The 20,377-nt window shown below is 39.2% G+C and overlaps 1 protein-coding gene across 1 annotated transcript; it reads left to right on the forward strand.

Moving 5' to 3' along the window:
- Positions 1 to 230: 230 nt before the first annotated feature.
- On the forward strand, positions 231 to 20,373 carry ankrd31 (ankyrin repeat domain 31). Its single transcript, XM_053229196.1, has 20 exons — positions 231 to 747; positions 938 to 1,014; positions 1,280 to 1,344; positions 3,264 to 3,354; positions 3,727 to 3,937; positions 4,106 to 4,212; positions 5,594 to 5,779; positions 5,936 to 6,078; positions 6,174 to 6,305; positions 14,402 to 14,537; positions 14,691 to 14,918; positions 15,474 to 15,538; positions 15,642 to 17,277; positions 17,441 to 17,596; positions 17,677 to 17,819; positions 18,126 to 18,324; positions 18,433 to 18,539; positions 18,623 to 18,755; positions 18,970 to 19,061; positions 19,145 to 20,373. The coding sequence occupies exons 1-20, from the start codon at positions 665 to 667 to the stop codon at positions 19,235 to 19,237; spliced, it is 4,083 nt and encodes a 1,360-aa protein (XP_053085171.1). The 5' UTR covers positions 231 to 664; the 3' UTR covers positions 19,238 to 20,373.
- The last annotated feature ends 4 nt before the right edge of the window (positions 20,374 to 20,377 follow it).

The following is a 20,377-nucleotide window of genomic DNA, read 5'->3' on the forward strand; positions in this document are numbered from 1 at the left end:
ATGATGTTGTTGTTGTTGATGATGATGATGATGATGATGATGTTGTTGATGATGATGATGATGTTGTTGTTGTTGATGATGATGATGTTGTTGATGATGATGATGATGTTGTTGTTGTTGATGATGATGATGTTGTTGATGATGATGATGATGTTGATGTTGTTGATGATGATGTTGTTGTTGTTGATGATGATTATGATGATGATGTTGTTGATGATGATGATGTTGTTGATGATGATGATGATGTTGTTGTTGTTGATGATGATGATGTTGTTGATGATGATGATGATGTTGTTGGATTGGCTTCCCATCAGGCCACTGTTCCCAGGATCGGCTCCAGTCCTGACCAGGATAAAACTGTGGCTGTAGATGAATGAATGAATGAATGAATGAATAGATGGATGGATGGATGAATATTTGATCACCTTTCTCGTCTTTGAGCTATGTAAAGTTAATTAAAATGCAGTAGCAGTGCACCAACAGAACCAAACAGCGAGCTCTCGTGCCACAGCTGCGCGCGCCAGCCAATCAGCGCAGCGCTTCCCTCCGGACGTTTGCGCGCGCGAAAGGGCGCGAGCTTGCTGAGGGCGAGCTTGCTAATGATAAAACTGATTAAATGCTAATTAAAAGTCGCGTTGCTGGCTATATAAGTTGATTAATAACGATGGAATTCGATGTAGCCCATGAAGAGATAGTTACAACAGACCCGGAGACTGAAGAAGCAGATGAGCTGTTTTACATGAAAAGGTAGCTGCTAACGCTAACTCCACCGCCAGCTCCTCCACAGCTAGCAGACACCACTACATCTAACTTTAGAGTAAAAACTGACAGAAACCTTTTCAGTTAATACAAAGTAAGCAGCCAGAAACTTGGCTAGCTACATGTTTTATGTATTAGGAGACATTTAGACCTGTTTGTTTGTTTGTTATTTACACAGGTTGTTGATGTTGGGTGCAGCAGAAGCACCTTCGACACCCTCTCTTCACACTCCTCCTCTGTCCTGTTCTCACTACGGTAAACTGAGTAAAGCATCTTACTAACATGTACATAAGTCACATTAGCATGTTAGCAGCAGTACTAAAATACCTCCTTTGCAAAGTATGTACCAACATTACAGCCTCAGGCTAATTTTATGATGAAAATGAGAGTATGATAGCACCATGTTTTTGACAAAGCTTAATTTTACTGTTCTGTGGAGTTTGACCGGTTGGTTTGCTGTGTAATAAGGTACTGGGCATATTTATGTTTAGGTTCTGTTTCACCAAGCTTTTCTTCCCAGGAATTTCTCCAGAGATTGGTCTTTTGGCTCAGAGAGGGGTAAGGAGACCTGTTGGCAGCAATCAGGTAAAATGCACTTAAAAACAAAAATAAAAATACACCTTGGACGCACGCTATATGCCCAGAAGTACACTATATTACCAAAAGTATTTGGTCACCCATCCAAATGATCAGAATCAGGTGTCCTAATCACTTGGCCTGGCCACAGGTGTATAAAATCAAGCACTTAGGCATGCAGACTGTTTTTACAAACATTTGTGAAAGAATGGGCCGCTCTCAGGAGCTCAGTGAATTCCAGCATGGAACTGTCATAGGATGCCACCTGTGCAACAAATCCAGTCGTGAAATTTCCTCTCTCCTAAATATTCCACAGTCAACTGTCAGCTTTATCATAACAAAATGGAAGAGTTTGGGAACAACAGCAACTCAGCCACGAAGTGGTAGGCCACGTAAACTGACGGAGAGGGGTCAGCGGATGCTGAAGCGCATAGTGCAAAGAGGTCGTCGACTTTCTTCACAGTCAATTGCTACAGAGCTCCAAACTTCATGTGACCTTCAGATTAGCCCAAGTACAGTACGCAGAGAGCTTCATGGAATGGGTTTCCATGGCCGAGCAGCTGCATCCAAGCCACACATCACCAAGTGCAATGCAAAGCGTCGGATGCAGTGGTGTAAAGCACGCCGCCACTGGACTCTAGAGCAGTGGAGACGCGTTCTCTGGAGTGATGAATCACGCTTTTCCATCTGGCAATCTGATGGACGAGTCTGGGTTTGGAGGTTGCCAGGAGAACGGTACATTTCGGACTGCATTGTGCCGAGTGTGAAATTTGGTGGAGGAGGAATTATGGTGCGGGGTTGTTTTTCAGGAGTTGGGCTTGGCCCCTTAGTTCCAGTGAAAGGAACTTTGAATGCTTCATGATACCAAAACATTTTGGACAATTCCATGCTCCCAACCTTGTGGGAACAGTTTGGAGCGGGCCCCTTCCTCTTCCAACATGACTGTGCACCAGTGCACAAAGCAAGGTCCATAAAGACATGGATGACAGAGTCTGGTGTGGATGAACTTGACTGGCCTGCACAGAGTCCTGACCTGAACCCGATAGAACACCTTTGGGATGAATTAGAGCGGAGACTGAGAGCCAGGCCTTCTCGACCAACATCAGTGTGTGACCTCACCAATGCGCTTTTGGAAGAACGGTCAAAAATTCCTATAAACACACTCCTCAACCTTGTGGACAGCCTTCCCAGAAGAGTTGAAGCTGTAATAGCTGCAAAAGGTGGACCGACATCATATTGAACCCTATGGGTTAGGAATGGGATGGCACTTAAGTTCATATGTGAGTCAAGGCAGGTGACCGAATACTTTTGGTAATATAGTGTATGTGGACACCTGATTTTATGTGGTTCTTCCCCAAACTGTTGCCATAAAGTTGGAAGCACACAGTTGTATAAGATGTCATTGTATGCTGTAGCATTACAGTTTCCCTTCACTGGAACTAAGACGCCCAAACCTGTTCCAGCATGGCAGTGCCCCTGTGTACAAAGCGAGCTCCATGGAGACATGGTTTGCCAAGGCCGGAGTGGAAGAATTCGAGTGGTCTTGCCCCAGGCCTTCTCATCAGGAATCAGTCCCTGACCTCACTAATGCTCTTGTGGCTGAGTGGTCTGATCCCCACAGCCACGCTCCAAAATCTAGTGGACAGTCTTCCCACTAGATTTTGGAGAGTGGAGGTCATTGTAACAGCAGTGGAGGAGACTAAATCTGGAATGGGATGTTCATCAAGCACATGAGTGTTATGGTCAGGTGTCTACAAACTATTGGCCATGTAGTGTATTATCATGGTGCAGAGTTAAAAATGTTGTGACCACAAGTGTGTTTATGACAGAAATTTTTGGGGTTACTTCTACCCCAGAATAACCGACTGAAGAATATTGCAAATCTTAAAAAAAGTAATATTGTAATACTTGTGTTATAATCTTTATAGATTAGGGACAGCCCACTGATATACTCCTTAAATCAGAGCAACACTGTTTGCAAGGAGGATGAGGGATCAGCAAAAATAGATCAATCAAAAGGTAAGCACAGAAGTTTATGCTGACAGACAGAAAGACAGTCAGATCAGAAATCATTAAAATGTATTTGTGACAGACCAATATACTAATATAAAATAACTTGCATTGAGTTAGAAAAAATATATTAATATAATATTAGGATCGGATGGAGGTGCTGTGAGTAGCTTAGCAGCCTCACAGCTATAGGTCTGGGTTTGATGCCTTTTATCCTTGTCATTCACATAAATGATCAAATAAACTACACTTTGTAAAATGTATGCTTCTGTGCAATTTAACGAAATATCTCCACCTAGTGGCGGTTTCTTGTCATTGCGTTGATATGTAGAATGTCTTTCTTGGTTTCCTTGCTGGTAATTAATTGTGGTGTTGATGCAGGGGGCCCAGTGACTGTGGCAATGACTGCAAAATCCAAACCTCAGCCAAACCCTATAACCTCAGTTCAACATCCCAAACCTCTGTTCACACATGGCCTGTCACAGAGTGTCTGCAGTGGACAGAGTGCAGTAGGCAGTCAGAGCAGTGTGAGAAAACATGCACAACGAATGTCTAAAATCAAAAAGGACAAAGGCAGCATTTCTAAAAGCAGGTTAGTCAGTTAGTTAGTCGGCTAGTTAGTTAGCCAATAATCTACTAACCTAGTGACTCAAATAGTATTTTTAATACATTTAATACAATCCATTAGTAATACATTACTACAGGAACATTTTCAGTATTTGCCAGTTTATTTAATATCACTGATCTTTTCTATGTTTAGGCCAAAGGAGCCAGGGCGCAGGAATTTATCTTCTGAAAGAGGTGAGACTGTAAAGAGTGCCGTCTTATCTCATCTGTCCACGAGAGGTCAGCAGAGACCAGGAACAGGTGCCTCCTCCTGCACTGCGCTGTTTACATTCATAACTACTGTTTGTTCTTCGTAACAAGATCAAAATGAGTGTCTGCCATAAGGTATTTAACACAAAATATTTTCAAAGACAAATTAAGAAATATTCTGAGCACAGCTAGTTTAACAGCTTTAAGCTTCCACAGCTTCCCAGCTCAGAGTGATCTCAGGAGACGATGGTTAGCAAACGTACGTCTGCCATTTCACCATACCCACCCACGTCTGTAGCAGACAGTACACACCTGATCAGCTAGTGGAACAAAAACCACAGCCTGTTGGAGACGACAGGCAAAAATTGCAGTGTCATTGCTCTTTGAATGGAGCAGCTTACATACCCAATTATTATTATTATCATTATTATTATTATTACATTTGTTACGATATTTACCTGTGTAGACAGACGGACTGTCATGATAAATTGTCAGAGAAAATCAGAAGAAGCAGATACTTTGCGGTGAACCATGTGGGCTAGCATTAGCTTTGGTGTTTGTTTCTGTTAATAGGTATTTTCTTACGTTCATAGATGTGTATTTATGACAAATTATACTGTTTGAAGTCTTTCTCTAGCTTTCTAGAAGGGGCTTTGCAAATATTCATACATATCTGAGGAATGTTGCTGACATTTGTTTTAGGATTGTAAAATACCACAATTTTGATGGTAAATAATGAACCAGAAAAAGCAGGAACCGTGGTAAATATAATGAAGTGTTTGTGTGAGTAGACCATTAGGGCAGCACGATAAAGAAAATCAATATTGGTTCCATAATAAAGTCTTGTTTATTATAACAATTATTCAGACAATTTAAGAACAAAATAGTACTATTGCATTTAGTCATGTTATCATTTTAAATAAACAGAAAACAGCCTTTTTTAACGTTGTTCTTTATAAACCCATATTCCATCAAATATAGAAATATTTAAATCAGAATAAGACTAAGCTGTTTAGTTACTATACATAAACCTGCCACCACTGTATGCAGATAGATAGATTGATGTATGAGTCAATAAAAAATTATATCTAACATTATCCAATGGCTAACTCTAGCTAAGCTCACCAAAATCACATTTAATTATGTTTAATTAAAAAAGAAAGATGATTACCATAAAAACTCAGTTCTACAGCTCTAGATAAATCTATGACAGCATGAAGATGTCTGAGTTTTTAATTCTTAACACTTGTACAACCCAAAAAAAAAAAAAAGCTTGTACAGTGTACAGCCATCTGTTATTTTGCTTTTAGATTGTGAAAGTTAACATACACAAGTTAAAATTAAGTTAATATAACATTGTTAAACAATGAAAAGAGATATGATTATGAGTAGATGTGCTATTTGTTTACTATTTGTTTACTGTTTGTTTTAGGCTTTTGTGGTAGAGCAGTTAAAAAAACAACAAGTGGCAAACGAAAAGTCTTAAGCTTAAAGAGCATCCATAGACGAAACAAATTTGGGGAGACACGCCTCCATCTTGCTGTGATGAAAGGAGATCTTCAGTTTGTGAAAGACATAATTGAAGTTGGTGCCTCCGTCAACCTGGCGGATAATGCAGGTACAATTTAGGATAACACAATCCATAAACTGGTTCAAATTAAACCACGTTTGAAGATGGGATGCTACGGCATGACAGATTATGCCTTTCTGTCTGTTGATCACTTGTTGTCCACCGATAAAGAATTTAAGCCTATGATCATTGTACTTATTTCAGGTTGGACCCCACTTCATGAAGCAGTATTGGGACATAATTACACCATTGCAGAAACTCTACTTAAAGCTGGAGCCCTAGTCAATTCTGTAGGACATGAAGGAATAACACCTTTACAGGACGCAGTACAACTTGGCAACTTTAAGGTGTGTGTTTTCAACAGTCTCTTGACTAGTACTCCTGCAATCCTTTTTTTTTTTTTTTTTTTTTGTAACCATGGTCTTATTTTTTGTAAATCTAGCTAGTTCATCTGCTGTTAAAGTGGGGCGCTGATCCATTATTGAAGAATCAGAAGGGAGACAATGCCATAGACCTCAATCAAGACAGCAATATAGAGAAACTACTGAGACGATATGCAGCTAAGGCTTGTAGAGTAAGTAACGGTTAGCTTTTAACAAAAGACAGGCATGCATGGCAACATACCTAGATCAGATGGTCCTTGTATGTTTTTGCAGTTCAATGTACAATTTGCAGTAGGCAATACCGACATTATCATTACACCCAGTCTCTAATTACTGATTTAGATATTAGAGAGTTGTATTGTCATTCTAGCACGTATGTATAGAATGTATACAGTGGAAAGAAATACCGTTCTCCAAGGCCTTGGTGGGACATTACAGGAGTCATGGACAACAGTGTAGACAACATACAGTACAAAAATTGAGGGCGACAGAGTGGCAGCGCACAACAGACAATACAATAAATACAAACAATGGGGACAATACAATAAAAACAACACAAGACATTAAATACAACACACAGCACAGTGGTGTATTATGTGGTGTGTGGTGAGTGGGGCATTATTAAGTGGCTCTTGTGGTAGCTCAGTGGTTAAGTCATTGGACTTCTGATCGGAAGGTTAAGAGTTCAAATCCCAGCACCACCAAGCTGCCACTACTGGGCCCTTGAGCAAGGCCCTTAACCCTCAACTGCTCAGTTGTATAAATGAGATAATTGTAGGTCGCTCTGGATAAGGGCGTCTGCCAAATGCCATAAATGTAAATGTCTTGTGCTGTGACTAACATACTGGTATACTGGTATAGGTGGACAGTGCATACTGACATTCCTGAGTATGTAACTTTGTAACTTAGGTGTAATGAGAGGGAACAAGATAAGGAACCATGGTGGTTTGTGGTTAAAGTTGTCAGTGCATGATGGGGTTGTGTCCATTAATTCCGAGGTTGGTGGGAAGCAGGTGGTTTATTATTGAGGAACCTGGCCGCTTGTGAGAAGAAGCTCTTCTAGATTCTGGTATTTGAGGTATAAAATGTAAAAATAATGAAGTGTGTAGTTAGGCTTGGACAGTAACATATTTTTAATAATAAAATTATTGACTGAGCAGTTGGATTGAAAAACAATATTGTCATTAATGAAACTCATTTACTCATCTCATGTCTTGGTGCCATGGATGCTTAGACCTATATGCCTGTATTTTCTCCAGAGGTTGTTTGTATATTGACAGGTTTGATTATTGATTGAGAAGCTTGGTGTCCATTTTAAGTAGGAGTGTAATGATACACTTAGTCACTGTTTGAATAGATTTTATTCATGATACTGTTTTCACGATTCAGTTCAATTCGAAAATGATCGATTGAAACAGAATGAGCTCTGTAGCAGCGTCTGAGGTGTCATTTTAACCGGAAATAGAGCTCCAAAGTTGACTAAAATGCCCGGATTCCGCGGCCTCATTCTCAGGCGCTGTGGATCACAGAGGCGTGTGGCTGGTATCATTTGAAAGCTCGATCGTTGTGAAAGAACGCTTAGTGTGTAAACTCTAAGGGTTGCACAGTTTGGGACCGCTGGTGTTCAAACAGTGCAATTGCATTAGAAGCATAAATAAATGCTGATTCCAAAGATGTGAATCACACGTTTCCATGATGCACATAGTCATATTTTTGAATATTAAGGTAACTGTGCTACCTTAATAAGGGCTGTGTAGATTCTGACAAGCAGTAAGATTTCAGCAAAGTACTTTTCATTAGTTCAATTAAAACAGAAGTATTCAGCTCCATTTCCCAGTTTTCTGAGAACTTTGAAACTTCGTTATAGGCCTATTTAACCAGATTTTTTTTTATTTAGTCAAAGTTTTCAGCCTTTTTTCTCTTTTGTCCAAAAACCACAAGTGCAGTCTCTGACTATTTTCAGCAGAAATTTTTCAGTGACATCCCTAATAAAAAGAATCTTTAATTAATTAATTGATTGATTGATTGATTGACTGATGTTAACTTGTTTAATGATAGTGAAGTTAGATATGCATTGTTTTTATTTCACATTAATGAACTAAAAATCATGCTACTGAACCATTTCAGACAGAAATAGTGTGACAGGAAATGAGGGTGATGCTCTTTTGGCATGTTTTTCATTCTGTTGTTAAAATGCCGAGCAAAAATGTGTAAAGGCTGGCAGGTCTGAAAGGGTCATTTTACTTTTTTTTTTATTATTATTATTTTTTTATTATTTTTTATTTCTCATCTCACTTGCGTTCCACCTGCAATTCCTTCACGCCCCCTCAGTTTAAATACCTCTGGATAAAAGACAAATTTTTTATGTCTGTTTGTGACACACTTCACAAGCTTACAGCTGACGACTGACAAGTTCAGCTCTGCGTTGAACTACCACTGCAGTTCAAACTGTTGTATATAGTGTGGTTCCAAATATTTTAAATATATATTTTTATTTATTTTATTCTATTTAATGTTTTTTTTTATGTTGGGTGTTAGTTCTTACAATACATCGTACTGTGTAAGGCTGGCCTGAACTGGCACAATGTCTATTACTGCAGTTATATAATATATCCAGTAGGCGGCAACAATGTGTAACTAATGTATGCTTGTGAGAGCGCAAATGCACTGAAGTCAGCCATGCATTTGACATAACACCATGAGTTATATATGGAAGTACTGACCGCACAAACAGCAAGTTAGAAACATATGAGTCTTAATTAATAATAAAGCCAAGATACTACGTGCAACAGGTGAAAAAATGGATCAGCGGTAGTGATTTACTTTAAGGAGACTTTAAAGTAAGCCTCTAGTGTAAGAGATGTATCTAATTCAGTAGCTGTCCAACAAGGAAAATAATTAAAGGTAAAATAATTAAAATTAAAATTAAAAAAAAGAATTGTGGGTGTTAGCCTTTGCCATTCAGTCCCCGGTTGCCTGTCAGCATTTTTAAGCAATAGTGTATCAAACAGATTTTTTATTTTTATAACCTGGAATCTTAATGTAATCATCATGACTATAAAGAAACAAATTGTGCGAAAGTCAAAAAAAAAAAAAAAAAGATCTAATTTGTAAGGCATCAAGTTGCGCTCTATTTCTCCATCAGCACATTTGAAAGCTGCATCCAAATAAACATTTATACAACAACAGTTTTTTTTGTCTGCCTATATTCTATACAGTATAGAACGTTACAGTATGGATCATTTTTTGGAAGGATAATAAATTACACCATAGTTTATCTAGCAAGATAGTTACTTCTCAAGCAGTAAAAGAACCTTTTTATTAGCTTAATTTCCTTAGGTGGTTTCGCAGTGTAAGCTATTGTTGGGTGTGATAGAAGCTTTTGGTTGAATGCCAGACTTTTCTGCTATTGCTTCCAAAAGATCAATCAATAACTCTGCAGTAGTTCTAGCCTTGTTTCCTTCTCTGTCAAGCCAGGGCTTTTCTTCCTGGAGCACATTCCAGAAAGCAGGATTTTCAAGTTAGTCGTACACCATGACTTACGATTAATGAAAATCTAGATTTTTCTGTTCCAGATAAGGCTCTGAATCTAGCCTGGAAAATTGCAGGTTAATAGAGTTGTCCCTGAGCATGGCTGCAGTATTTAAGGAGAGAATTCAGTCATACGTTTAATCGCATGATACACATAATCCAGTTTTTAATCCAATTCATCATCTCCCTGATACAGAGGTGTTTATATACAGATGGGTGACCAACTGAAGGAAACACCAGTGGCTCTGTTATGCTGTGGGGGCATTTTTCTGCTATGGTTTGAGTCCATTTGCCTGATTAGAGTCCACTTGTTGATGGCTAAAACACTTTATTTTGTCTTTTTTTCTTTGTCTCTTTGTCCCCTCTCTGTATTTACACATTTTTAGCATCACTGTTACATTTTTTCCCCTCTATCATCGCTAATGTTAGCCATTTATAGATGGCAAACATTTTGGGAAAGCTATAATGCACGTAGATGCGTATCTTCAAACAAAGTGCTGTAAATTTAATATGTCTAAGTTTTTAAAGTACAGTTTGGTTTCCCTCCTAATCATCAGGAGTGGTGAGAATCACCTGGATCTCTGTGTGCTCATACATACCGAGACCATTCATCAAAGTCAAGTAATAACAAATGATTTGAACAGTATTTGCAATAAATATCATTGTACTGCATCTCTCCCTGTTTTCATATTGCATCATACACGTCAGACCTCCACAATATGGATTTATTCACTTAGCAGTTTATGACTACACTTGACTGACTGGCATCCTGCCCTCCAGAGCTAGATATATTCTCTTTTCAAAACCTTCTTACTTTGTGAGTATGTTTTATACATTAGGAGCATTTTTCCATAGAATGCTGCAGAGCCCTGAGGAGTCCTCTGGATTCCTGAGGAGCTTTGAGTCATTTTTACTCATTATAATTACTAACCTGTATTAGCTATCACTCACCACATTGTTTTCTACATTGCCTCTTCAAACTTGCACTATATGGTTTTTACTCTTGTTTAATTATCATATCTCCTTGCCAAATTGGTTTCTCTCTCACCATTGTCTCCTCTGAGTATTACACAGCTTGATCAGCTGTAATAGCCACAAGGGCATGACAAGGTTGAGCGGCTTTCTCTGATCATACAAGTTTAGCCTCACTGAGAACAAACATCTCATCTGCCAGGGGCTATAGAGTAGTGTAGTGGACAACCTGTTGAGTGTGATCAACAGACACTGGTCAGCAGACACTGGTCCAAGACTGGCCCCAGCATCTAGAGACTCAGCATCTTGCTGGGACCTCATAACTTATTAGGCTTATTACTACATTTAACAAAAGGGCAATGTAAATTTAAAAAAATTAAATGTGCTTTAATCTGGGATATATCCATGAATGCAAATTTGGGTGGAACAGATGTCATGAGGCTATAGCCTTCATCCAGCAATTCAAATTCAGTGAAATTATCTGCATAAAGTGCCATAACAATTAGACATGTTATGACACAGTGTATGGCCAAAAGTTTGTGGACACCTGACCATCACACCCATATGTGGTGTCTTGATATGTTGTAGCATTAAGATTTCCCTTCACTGAAACTAACGGTCACAAACATTTTGCAGCATGACAATTATCCATGCACAAAGTGAGCTCCATGAAGACATGATTTGCTAAGGTCAGAGAGGAAGAACTTGAGTGTCTTGCACAGAGCCCTGACCTCAACCCCACTGAACACCTTTGGGATGAACTGGAATGCTGACTGCACCCCAGACCTCCTCACCCAACATCAGTGCCTGATCTCACTAATGCTCTTGTGGCTGAATGAACACAAATCCCCACAGCCACGCTCCAAAATCTAGTAGAAAGCCTTCCTAGAAGAGTGGAGTTTATTATAACAGCAAAGGGGGAATAAATCTGGAATGGGATGTCCAAAAAACACATGCACTATATTGCCAAAAGTTTTGGGACACCCCTACAAATCATTGAATTCAAGTGTTCCAATCACTTCCATGGCCACAGGTGTATAAAATCAAGCACCTAGGCATGCAGACTGTGAAAGATTTGTGATAGATTGGGTCGCTCTCAGGAGCTCAGTGAATTCAAGTGTGGTACCGTGATAGGTTGCCACCTGTGCAATAAGTCCATTTGTGAAATTTCCTCACTACTAAATATTCCACGGTCAACTCTTAGTGGTATTATAACAAAGTGGAAGCAATTGGGAACAACAGCAACTCAGCCGCGAAGTGGTAGGCCACGTAAAATCACAGAGCGGGGTCAGCGCATGCTGAGGCGCACAGTGCGCAGAAGTCGCCAACTTTCTGCAGTGTCAATGGCTACAGACCTCCAAACTTCGTGTGGCCTTCAGATTAGCTCAAGAACAGTGCATAGAGAGCCTCATGGAATGGGTTTCCAAGGCCGAGCAGCCGCATCCAAGCCTTACATCACAAAGTGCAATGCAAAGCGTCGGATGCAGTGGTGTAAAGCACGCTGCCACTGGACTCTAGAGCAGTGGAGACGCGTTCTCTGGAGTGACGAATCACGCTTCTCTGTCTGGCAATCCGATGGATGAGTCTGGGTTTGGCGGTTGCCAGGAGAACGGTACTTGCCTGACTGCATTGTGCCAAGTGTAAAGTTTGGTGGAGGGGGGATTATGGTGAGAGGTTGTTTTTCAGGAGTTGGGCTTGGCCCCTTAGTTCCAGTGAAAGGAACTCTTAATGCTTCAGCATACCAAGACATTTTGGACAATTTCATGCTCCCAACCTTGTGGGAACAGTTTGGGGATGGCCCCTTCCTGTTCCAACATGACTGCACACCAGTGCACAAAGCAAATGTCCATAAAGACATGGATGAGCGATTTTGGTGTGGAGGAATTTGACTGGCCTGAGTCCTGACCTCAACCCGATAGAACACCTTTGGGATGAATTAGAGCGGAGACTGCGAGCCAGGCCTTCTCGTCCAATATCAGTGCCTGACCTCACAAATGCGCTTCTAGAAGAATGGTCAAAAAGTCCCATACACACACTCCTAAACCTTGTGGAAAGCCTTCCCAGAAGAGTTGAAGCTGTTATAGCTGCAAAGGATGTGCCAACTCCGTATTAAACCCTACGGATTAAGAATGGGATGTCATTAAAGTTCATGTGCATGTAAAGGCAGACATCCCAAAACTTTTGGCAATATAGTGTATGAGTGAGATGGTCAGCTGTCCACATACTTTTGGCCATGTAGTGTATTTAGTGGATTGAAAAACAACATTAAAACACAAAAATTGTTAATATTTATATATTATCCTGTTTATATTATTAACAGGAATATGGAATGTTTCTGCTAAATATTCAATCAGATAATCTGTTTGTTTTTCTTTCCATTGCTTGTCACTGAAATTCTTAGTCTGATTTACATGTAAACAGAACATATGGGTTTATACAAATTAACACATTATGGTTTTAACTGATGGTGCTATCAACTGATGAGGCACCTCACACTACATTACATCCAATTTAGTTTTCTGTAAATACATGCCCCCCACCCTGTAATTCACCCCAGTACTCAGCTTTCAATGAATGTGAGCCTGCAGAGCGTTTCTTGCTGTGTCTGGTACGTGCCCTACGGTATTATTTAGCCTGGACTGCAGCCATCTGATCCTCAGATCAACTGTATATCTTCCTTTATCTAGCCAGAGGCTGGCCAACTGTGTGGTGGATCATCACCGTGGCCTACAGGTGGGCTGGACTGCCAGCCCATACTCAGCTCAGTTGAGCCTCCTATAAATGAACTTTATTATTGCTCAGAAGTCTTGAGCAAAGAAAGGTGCTGCTAGCATACATATTCAGTGCAAGATAAATAGGTAATAAAATTTTATAATTGTACACGTCAGCTTTGACCAGTTTTTTCTACCCTATAATATGTCATGTCTTTTTCCAGTCCAGGGTGCTTTGAATGATGCATTAGTGACTAGAGTTTATGTTTGGGTTGCACTATGAGTTTGGAAAAAAAAACTGACAAATAGTGCAAGCTTATTGCTATGCCTTTTTAGCCAGTCTTCAAATTGATTAACTTGGTATGGACTTAGTATGCCTCTAAAACTACCTCCTGTAACCTGTTCTGTAGCAATACAACGTTGGAAATGTGTTTGAAAGGCTGTACTATCTGTGTTAAGTGAGATAACTTTGTCCATGTCCCGCTGCTATCTTACTATATACACAAATCACTACGACGTAAAAATAACACGAACAGTATAACAGCTTTAAATTAAATACAGCACACTGGTTGATGGTATGCAAAGTTTCACTATATTGTTCAAATCAAGATTAGTGTATATGATGCTCAATTGGGATAATTACTTAATATTAAATATTGAATTATTTAATATTCAATATGGGAATATTATTTAATTATTTAATAGATAATTATTTAATGTAAATACAGATGGGTGACAAGAAAAAAACAGGAGAGCTCTGAAAATCAATACAATTATCCTGATACGAGTGGTCTCTTTCAGGAAGACTCTGCCCCCTATCCACAGGGCATGAGGGCTTGATGTATGAAATGAGCATTCTCAGACTTGTAGTAATGGATAAACGGACTTAGTTTATATTATTCAATAGATTAATATAGATTTCTAGACAGCTGCTCTACCAATTGTTATCCAACACTTTTGGAGTAACAAAAACCTGTATCAGTTGCTAATAAACTCATTTATTAGTTAAAAACCTTCTGTGCTACTTTCAAACATTGGATTGTCTCCTTATTAAATTTTTTTGTGACACTCAGAGGACAAGACAGTCTGCTGCTATAGATGAATCAGAAAAAGATCAGCAGACCAGTAAAGCTGAACTTTGTCCAGCTGTTTGTCCAAACTCAGAGGATGCCGCAAAAGTACATGACACTTCCTCTTCAAATCCTGAAGGTATGCAGATACAATGTGGCAAAAAGGATATCGCGTGATATCAAACATGAGCATTAAACATGCAACATCAGGAGACTGCTTTATAATAATTATATGGGTTTTATACATGAGACAACATTTGTCATTTTACTGTCCTATCTCCTTATTTCTTAGTAAAATCATCAGCTCAAATTTTGCCCCAACTAAGAGACCCAACAAAAGACTCCGATGATGATGGCTCCTTACCTGTTCCAGAGCGAGAGTCTCCAGGTTCTGACACCACATCCTGCCCAGACAGTGATCCCGACAGTGATATCACTGTGGATTACACCGAGACTCAGTCACCATCACCTGAACACTGGGCTTTAAGTGCTACTCAGGATTTCTCTGGAGCCACACACCGTTAGTATGATAAGAACTGCAATCTCTAACTAATATCAGCATTTGTAGAAATAACTTTTTGTAGTGGACTGTTTCATGTTTATGTTAATCTGTAATTGTTCATTTTCAGGATTGATGTTAAAACGTAATTCATTTATTTAAAAAAAAAAAAAAATAGCAATACAGCACACATCAGAGAATATGATTATGCATTTTTGTTAGCTTTGTCAGTTAGCTTCTACTTCATATGATTCATCCTTACCTGTCATTTCTGTACCTACATGTTGCAAAATATATTTTCAATGTTCAGTATAACTGTGTATTTTTTTTTTTAACTTCAGTTCACTTTATGAAAGAAATAACAGTTGTGCCAGCTTGGCAATTTTGTTAGCTCCCTTTAAATAGTGTACATTTCAAACAGTCTGGAAAGCTGCCACATTCATACACCCATACTCTAATTTGATGCAAGTGATTAGAAGGCTACCTTTGGTTTAGGTTGTAGGAAAACATTTGGTTTTTTTAGAAAATATTGGGTAAACATATTAGGTTTTATTTGAACATGTTCATGATTTTTAGGAGTAGTTGGTGAAACAATCAGAGAAAATGACAACACCATAAATGAGGAGCTTCTTGTAAATCAGGTAATGTCAGAATTGATCATATAATATTAACACAAATAGACCAGACTAGTTTGTTTTTCAAATTATTAACTGTAATAGTTTAATACGTACATCTTTATTTCAGAGTTTGGTTTCAGGTGCTAATGAAACAAACCCAAATCAGTGGAAAGATTCCTGCAGGGAGACCACTGATGAAGCAGTCTTGGCTGTTTCTAGAGACGATCATGAAACTGATCTTGTGGACGAGAGCAATTCTGGAGTTGCCAAAAAAAAGATGCGAAGAATGACAATGGCGAGCGATCAAAACTTTTTAGATTACTTGCTCAACTTTGACCTGAACAGTGTCTCTGTCATAAATAGTGGATTTGGCGGCATGACTAATGGAGCTACACCACTGAACAAAAATGTATTTAAGAATCCCTCTTCCAATCCTGCTGTATGTGAAGATACATATCACTCAGATGCTCAAAGTAACATAGCTCAGGAATGCAGTATTCCTGTACTTACGTCCAGTCAAATTGAAACCAGTGGATCATGTGCAGATGAGCAGTCTTTACTCTCAGAAGAATCGTCTGAATCGAGCGGATCTCAGTCTCTACTCATAGGGCTAATTCATGACCAGGGACTTACCTGCAGTCCTGAGCCTCAGGTGGGTTTAAAGATGATAGGGCAGTTAAAACCAACCAATGAGCAGCTAAAACTTGTTCATTCAATTAATCCAATATTAAAAAAGACAGCCACAGCCCAGCCTTATTGTAAAGAAAGCCAACAAAAACAAACGTCTTTGCCACTGCCCACCTTTGACAGTAATGCTGTTGCCTCAAAATGGTCTAAAACCAATATAGACACTCTGAACAGTGTTGCATATGGAGAAGTGCTTGTAGGACCTAAAGGAAACATATTCACTGAATTGTCCCCTGCAGAACTTCACTGTCAGAGTAATGACCCGGATGAATCTATCAAACAACTTCAGCAAAAACAGGAAGATGAAGTAACCCCATTGTGTTTTAATCATTTCCCTGTCAGTTCTGCAGCCATTCATGGCATTGTATGCAATGAGAGTGTGTGTGGTGGAAGATCACTGTCAAGGGTACTTGACACCACTCTAGTTGGTGCCTTAGAATTGCAAGCTAGCACTTCATTCGAGGAAAAACAACTTTTAGTTAGCACGCCAAGCAGTAAAAGCCCAAAAGATGATGAAATCAATATTAATAGTTGTAGAAAGATTCCCCCAGATGCTAATATTCCTACAGTCTCATTAGTGTTAGCGTGTGCCAAAGATGATAAAGCTGCTGTTGAAAATAATGATGCTAAAAGTTCTGCAGAATCAGACTGCACTGTGATTGAAGAGCAGGAACAATTAAAGAGCAATGACAAGGATAAAGAGGATGAGACAATTCAAGCAAGGTTAATTCCAGCCCCAGTAGTTACCACTTATAAGGGAGAAAGACAGGACAAGCAGCACGACTTGTGTAAATCTGGTAAGGAGCATAGCAGGCGAGAACCGGCAGAGAGCATAACTGATGCATTGAACACAGAGAGCTCTGTCAGCATGTTGACGGACTTGTCCCAGAAGCCCTTATGTTTACTTCCAACACCAGATAACAATCAAGGTACAGAGAGTGCAGGACAAGACAGTCTTCAGAAAGCTGTGGAAAATGAAGAGGTCTCATACACTGCTAAACTGAGCCAGTGCACAAAGAAGCGATCCAAACATAAACTCAGAAAACAAACTAACCATGCTGATGTGCATAATGCAGGTAACATTACCTCTAACAGGATTCTTTTTACATTGGATATTTGTCCATGAAAGTCACATACTACATACACATACTAACTCATGCAAGCTAAAAATATAAATGGCAGTACCTGTATTTTGTACCACTATATATATTTATACACATCTATAATATTCCTGAATAGCCACAAAGCCAGCTGCAAACTTTAACCTGAGAAACATCCACAGAAGGAATTTTTTGGGAGAGACTCTACTCCATCAAGCCTGCAAGAGAGGAGACCTACCACAGGTTAAAAGGCTCATTAAAGCTGGAATAGACGTCAATATTGCTGACAATGGAGGTTAGCTAAAAGCTCTAGATCTAACACAATGCAAAAGGGGGTTGGAAATGTGCCTGTAATAACTCATGTTGCATTGTCAGGATGGACAGCTCTACATGAGGCCAGTGCTGAAGGTTATCCAGATGTGGTGGAAGAACTTTTGCGTGCAGGTGCAAATGTTACTAGCAGGGGGCTGGAAGGATTCACTCCTCTCCACGATGCTGTTACGTCTGGTGAATATGAGGTAAACAAAACCGCTAAAGGATTCTTTGTTGCTTGTGCTCCTTCTTTTAGAGAGACAGATTTTGAATATCATTGGGATAAAATTGTTGCAATTGTTAGTTAAAAGTGGAGTGCCTGGGCAGTATTGAATATTTGATAATAATTAATATTTTAGAAGAATCGTCAGGTTGTCCTCTGCTTAGTCTTTACTTAAGACTACTTTGGTTTTATCAACACGCATTTCCCTTTATGTAAATCTTTTTTACCCTTGGACCAGACTTAAAGGTGACTGCCTTCACAAGCAGTAAATCTCAGTGTTCATTCATAGGTCGTGATGCTCCTTCTTCAGTACGGCTCAAATCCTTATGATAAGAATTCACTCGGACAGAGTGCACTGGACCTTGCAAAACATGAAGTCATCAAAGAGCTGCTCTTGACATTCAGAAAACCTCCTGTTGTACCTGAGCAACCAAATGAATCTTCTAAACAAGATTCTGAAATTTTGCACTGTGAACAAAAACAGCAAGGTAATATAGTTCTTCTAGAGATGTGTGCAGTTGAGAAGGGCAGGATATTTTAGTTGCCAATGAACTTTTGTTTTTCATCAGTGTCATTTCATCACAACTACATTTAAGTTGCTTTTTCAGATAATCAAGTTCACAAACAACCACCTGCCTCCATCAGGAGAGATGACAAGAGGAACACTGCAGGAAGCAGTGCTGGTTCTGCACCTTGGAGTTCAGTATGTAACATTTATTAATCACAGCTACAGTAATGCTAATGCTTATAATGACTGAGTCATGAATCACTTTGAATCATTTCTAGCATGGGTATGGTCAGTCCAGAGCCATGAGGGTAACCCCTGAAGAAGTGGAACCATCATCAATGAAGACAGTCACAGGCCAGCTTTGTTGTGAAGAAAGCCAACAAAATCAAACATCTTTGCCCAACTTTCACAGTAATGCTGCAACATAGACACTCTAAACAGTGTTGCAACTGAGAAATGCTTGAATCTAAAGGAAACATTCACAAAGACACAAAAACAGTCACGAAAGACACTCCCAGATGCTAATATTCCTACAGTCTCATAAGTGTTACTATCTAGAAAAGAAGTAGATTTTATTTTTGTTTTTGCTCAGTTTTGCACAACTACATTCAAGTTGCTTTTTCAGATAATCAAGTTTGCGGACAACCACCTGCCTCCTTTAGGAGAGATGATAAGAGGATCACTGCAGCCAGCAGTGCTGGTTCTGCACCTAACTCAGTATGTAACATATATTAATAACAGCTACAATAATGCAAATGGTTATGATGATTTAATCATGAATCAATTGTAATCATTTCTAGCTTGAGTGTGGTCAGTCCCAAACCACAAAGGCAGCACTGAAAGAAGTGGAACCAAAGCAGACAGGTATCAGTCTGGGATCTGAGGACTTGTGAAGAAACTGGCAGTTTTTTTCTGAGAAGATTCTGTTTACACAATGAAATGTAAAAATCGTTAACTGTTGTGTTGGTAGTGACCAAGTCTTTTAAAGCAGGAACTCAGTGATTTAATTGAGTTAAATATTTATTTAATTATGGTTATGTGTCGTATACATACAGCAGTGTGAACTACAGAATGCAGGGACGTAAAGACATCAGTAGTTACTTTCTATTAACAGAAAGTAACGGTTAATGAAAAGTAACTAGCAGTGTGTGAAAAGGATGTTTGTTTCTGTATGCTGTTGCTGGTGTCTGACTGCTGTTGCTCACATTTTACAGTCCTACTCTAAAGAGCTGATCATCATCATGCTGGAAGCAAGTTTTCAACCATCATTTCTTTCCCCGTAGATACAGGATATAATTAAAAACCAGTTCGTAATCTTCAGCTTTTATCATGCTGTTGACTTTGACCTGGCTGAAATTTTCACCGTCAGACCATGACAGAGCCAGGTTCTGTTTACAGAAACCTGCAGGCATCTGTGCGGTTCTCAGCAGCTCTGCTTTGGGTATAGTGGTGTCTTTGTGAATGGTTAAAAAAAAAAACCCACGAATTTGAATTCAGGTTGTAGCACCCTGCGTTACATATTGCAGTCTTGTCTACTTTGCCTGTCCACAAGTTGCCACATGCCCCACAAAACTATTGGATTCTGAGCATTTCTTTCTGTCTCTTAACCACTTAAAGTCCCAGGTTTTTTTTTTTTTTCCTTTTATCATTAAAAGCACATTATTGTGTAACTACAGTAAACCTAATAAGAGAGGTATGTAGTTATGAGGAATGTAAGACTGGACCACTCTGATGGCTCCTGGGAGTTTAAGGGGTTAAAGAAATTATCTTTACCTATTTTTCATCAAATGCAGACAGTTTGGGCTGTTTCACTGCTTCATTTTGTCCAGTTTCATGTCTTTTATAGATTTATAAATGTGACCTTACTGTTACATTTACAGTGTTTTTTTTTATTATTATTCTTATTACAGGAGCTTTGAGAAATGAAACCCTCATGAGCATCACTTCCATCCGACTGATTAGTAATGAAGAGTTCCTTCCATCCTACATGATGGACAGATACTGGGATTCATTTATGAACCACGATGACTGGG

The sequence above is a fragment of the Pangasianodon hypophthalmus genome, chromosome 24, assembly GCF_027358585.1.
Source record: "Pangasianodon hypophthalmus isolate fPanHyp1 chromosome 24, fPanHyp1.pri, whole genome shotgun sequence".
NCBI lineage: Eukaryota > Metazoa > Chordata > Actinopteri > Siluriformes > Pangasiidae > Pangasianodon > Pangasianodon hypophthalmus.

Bases quoted from the DNA above. Each gene is read 5' to 3' on its own strand.
- ankrd31 (XM_053229196.1), top strand. From the start codon at position 665: ATGGAATTCGATGTAGCCCATGAAGAGATAGTTACAACAGACCCGGAG. The intron at 1,345-3,263 runs GTAAAATGCACT...TAATCTTTATAG, and splicing joins GACCTGTTGGCAGCAATCAG to ATTAGGGACAGCCCACTGAT. The intron at 18,756-18,969 runs GTAATGCTGCAA...TTGCTTTTTCAG, and splicing joins ATCTTTGCCCAACTTTCACA to ATAATCAAGTTTGCGGACAA.